Source organism: Myotis lucifugus, unplaced genomic scaffold, assembly GCF_000147115.1.
Source record: "Myotis lucifugus unplaced genomic scaffold, Myoluc2.0 scaffold_146, whole genome shotgun sequence".
NCBI classification, from domain to species: Eukaryota; Metazoa; Chordata; class Mammalia; order Chiroptera; family Vespertilionidae; genus Myotis; species Myotis lucifugus.
In genome coordinates, this window is record NW_005871194.1 from 2,948,609 (window position 1) to 2,952,554 (window position 3,946).

At 49.7% G+C, this 3,946-nt stretch overlaps 1 protein-coding gene across 1 annotated transcript; it reads left to right on the top strand.

The window, feature by feature from the left end:
• The first annotated feature begins 3,065 nt into the window (after positions 1-3,065).
• Positions 3,066-3,389, top strand: LOC102433598 (keratin-associated protein 17-1). The gene has a single exon (XM_006094947.1). The coding sequence runs from the start codon at positions 3,066-3,068 to the stop codon at positions 3,387-3,389; it is 324 nt and encodes a 107-aa protein (XP_006095009.1).
• The last annotated feature ends 557 nt before the right edge of the window (positions 3,390-3,946 follow it).

Sequence of the window (3,946 nt, forward strand, 5' to 3'; positions counted from 1 at the left end):
ACCAGGACTGAAAATATTTTTAACTCATAATACAGGCAAATATTTTACCTTCTATTTCATAAAGGATTCCTGTCAATCAAAGAAAAAGACCAACAACCCAATAGAAAAATGGACAATAGAAAAGATGATCCACAGAAAGGGGAGCATAGATAGCATTTAAGCATATGAAATATTGTTTAATTTTATTCGCAAAAACAGAAATGCAAATGAAAACTATTGCAAGATCCTATCTTTTTCCTTTCAGATTGTCAAGGTCCAACTCTGATGACACTGTAGGTAAAGCATGAAGAGACAGTACTCTCGCCCTTTGCCGAGCGGTGCATAAACTGGTACAACCTTTATGAAGGGTGACCTGGCAACATCCATCAAAATTACAAATACAAAAACTCACTGACTCAGCAATTTCTATCCCAAGAATTGATGGGAGGGATACATCAAGACATGCTAAGTTATATCATAGTAAATATTTAAAATAATGAAGTCTATAATAGCACAATATTGGAAATTAGAAACAAATGTCTTTCAATAGAGAATTGGTTAAACAAATGATTGGCACAATAGAATACTATAAAAAACTTTATGTACTGATGTGGAATGATTAAGATATCTTGTTAAGAGGAAAAAAGGAGTTAAGAACAGGGTGCATATTACACTACCATTTGTGTAATGAACTATGTATAAAAATATGTATTATATGTACATCTATCTCTTTTTGTATATAAATAATAGCTAATATTTATCAAGCAATATGTGGCCAATCACTGTTCTAAGGTTCAAAGTGCTGTATTTGCATATACAATAACCCATCTAACCTTCACAGCAGCCCTATAAGATTGGTGCTATTATCATCACAATTTCCACGTTCTAGATGAGTGAGTTCAATGAGTGAGTTCAGGTGCAGGGGTTAGAGGGACAGAGGGAGGGTGGGTGAGAGGCAGGCCTGGCGGGACACAGGAAGAGAAGGACGACTGTTCACTGCATTCCTTTTGCACACTGACCACGTGATTGCATCACCTATTATTACAAAAGAATGAAAAGAATGCGTCTGCTGTGACCGTCGCTGTGTTACTTACCCAGAGGTGTGCATGTGTGGGAGTGGAGTGGGGGAGGAACGCGGGACCAGGAAACAGCCTTCGTGGTCAAGTCTATCACGAATGTGTCCTGCCTGGGCCCTGCTATCATCTTTTGTATAGAAAAGTGCTGGCGGGTGATGGTCAGGGCGGCATTAAGTTATAACAGTGTTTCCTCGCCTGTCGATAATCTGAAACTTTCAAATACATAGCTTCGCAAGTTCCCACAAGCACATGTTCTGATTTAACAGAACTGGGTGCAGGTTGAAATCTGTCTTTTTCAGAAGTCCCCACCCTCACCTAGGCAATTCTGATTGTAAAACCTGGTTTAGAAACCCTGGACCACGTGATCTTTTGGGGTTCCTCCCAGTTCTAACATTCCACATCCCATGACGTACTGAGGGTCACATCAGATCCAACTAGCCCATCCTTTCTCGCTGTCTCCATTTCCCCCACCTCCTGGTTCTCAGTACTTCTAGCCCTTTCTAGGAGCTGCCTTACCTGCAGGCTCATCTGAAAAAGGAAAGGAGATTGAAAAGGAGGGACTGTGTCTTGATTCAGATCTCCACACCCACCACCACCCTCCCACTCTGGTGCTGCCTCCCAGAGGGCCGAGCCCATAGATTCCAGAGTTGCTATTATCATTCCAAGAGGATGACAAGGTACCGAAGCCCAAACGGAGACAGGAAATTTGACCCTTCGCAGAGTTTACACGGGGACTTGCATCTCCTGTGGATTCTAGTCTTCCTATGGTGTTTTATTCACTGATGGTACTCTGGGTATTTGGTGTGCTTATCTCTCATTCTGACAGATGGTCTTAAAAAAGTGCACAACATTCCCATTTTAATGTGGTGTCTTGGATGTTCAATGATCTCCTCTTTTCTTCCCTCCCTCCCTCCCTTTCTCCCTTTCTTCCCTCCTTCCCTTCCTTCTCCTCCATCTCTTCTTCCTTCATCTCTTCCTCCTCCATCTCCTTCTTTTCCATCTCTTCCTCATCATCATCTCTTTTTTTCCAGTTCTTCCTCCTCCTCCTCCATCTTCTCCAGCTCCTTCTTTTGCATCTCTTCTTCCTTCTTTTCCTCCTCCTCCTTTTCCTCTTCCTCCATCTCCACCTTCCTCTTCCTCCATCTCCGCCTTCTTTTCCTCCTTCATCTCTCCCTCCTTCTCCTCCTCCCTCCCTCTCCTCCTCTTCTCTCCTCTCCGCCTTCTCTTCCTATCAAGGGTAGGCCTAGGTCGGGGTGTTGCAGGTTCTGCTCACTGCTCTTTCACCCCATTTAGAGAGAAGGCTGAGTGTTCAGTTCATCACACAGCCCAGAGAAACATGGTTCCCCTGCCTTTTGCAGTTTTATGATGAGTCTCTCTCCGTCTCACAGGGCAGTTATTACTCATGATTGCTGGTCACTGATGAAGCCCAAACAAACGTGAGGCACACTCCACATACCACACACAGACACACACACACAAATATTTGCCTTGCTCGCTCGGCCGGGATGAAGATGCCCTTTCCAGCTGGCAGGAGCCACATGGCCAGACCTCCTCAGCGGCCTCTAAGCTGCTTTGACGATTTTCTTCTTCCAGGATTAGCATCCATGGCAAAGAAGTTGGCTGCCCGCTTGCCATAGAAGACATGGAAGAGGAACCCCCTGCCAGAGCCAGATGGGGGGCTTCCCCTTCCTGGCTCCAACCTGGCTCATGATGGCTGGCCCCAGTTTGGCCTGATGACAGGGCTTTCCGAAGGTGTATTTTTACCCTCTGGACAAATAGCCTGTTGGGAGGAGTGGGGCCTTTTTATGAGTTGAGGTACTCAGGGCTGGAAAATAAACAGGCAGCTAATGAGACCTTCTGGAAACGGGCATAAATAATAACAAAGGAAACATCTGGCCCTCGGGCCCACACCCTGGCGGAGGGGATATAAAAGCTGCTGTCCAGCTGGTGACGGTCAGACTTGGGGAACTCTGGCTGCGGTCCTGACCTGCGCCCTGACCAGCGGGGATCATGGGGTGCTGCCCGGGGGACTGCTTCACCTGCTGCGGTGAGGAGCAGGACTGCTGCGAGACGTGCTGCTGCCAGCCCGGCTGCTGCGGCTGCTGCGGGTCCTGCTGCGGCTGCGGGGGCTCGGGCTGCGGAGGCGGCTGCTGCGGGTCCTCGTGCTGCGGTGGATCTGGCTGCTGCGGAGGCGGTGGATCTGGCTGCGGGGGCGGCTCTGGCTGCGGGGGCGGCTGCTGCGGGTCCTCCTGCTGCGGGTCCAGTTGCTGCGGCTCCTCGGGCTGCTGCGGCCCTGTGTGCTGCCAGCCCACGCCCGTCTGCGACACGAAATGAAGAGCTCCCCGTGCCCCTCCACGGAGGCAGCCCCACGGAATGCGTCCACCCATCTGCTCCGGGCGAGGCCCCTCATCTCCAGGACTTTCCAGGACAGTGTCTTGCCTCCCGTGGTATTTGTAGAGGAGGCTTGTTTCTCCGGCGCCCGCCCTGGTCTTTCAAGGCCCTGAGAACTAGAGCCACGTGCTGGTGAGGAATTGAAACTGGGTGCCACCCAAAGTGACCCCCGAAGCTGAAAGGGGGCATCCCCGCGGCTGGCTTGACATTCACGAAGTTACGTGGTCACCGTGAGCATCCTCTCATTCAAGGTGCCCCTGGGACTGACCCCTCCTCGTCAGCTTTCGGAGGCGTTTGAGACGCACAGATTCCTCTCTGTTAACTTCTTAATAAATGCGAGCACGCTGGCATAACCACACTAGTTCTGCCGCCTCTTCCTTCGCCCCCTCTTGGGCACTGGGCCAGAAAAACGCACTCTGGCGTCTACAGTAGGCGCTTCTGACAAGCAGTTCGTGGATCACCTACATCAGAACCCCCAGGGGCAGTTAAGGGGAGCCCTC

Excerpts from the sequence above, each read along its gene's own strand:
- LOC102433598 (XM_006094947.1), top strand. The coding sequence starts at position 3,066 with ATGGGGTGCTGCCCGGGGGACTGCTTCACCTGCTGCGGTGAGGAGCAG.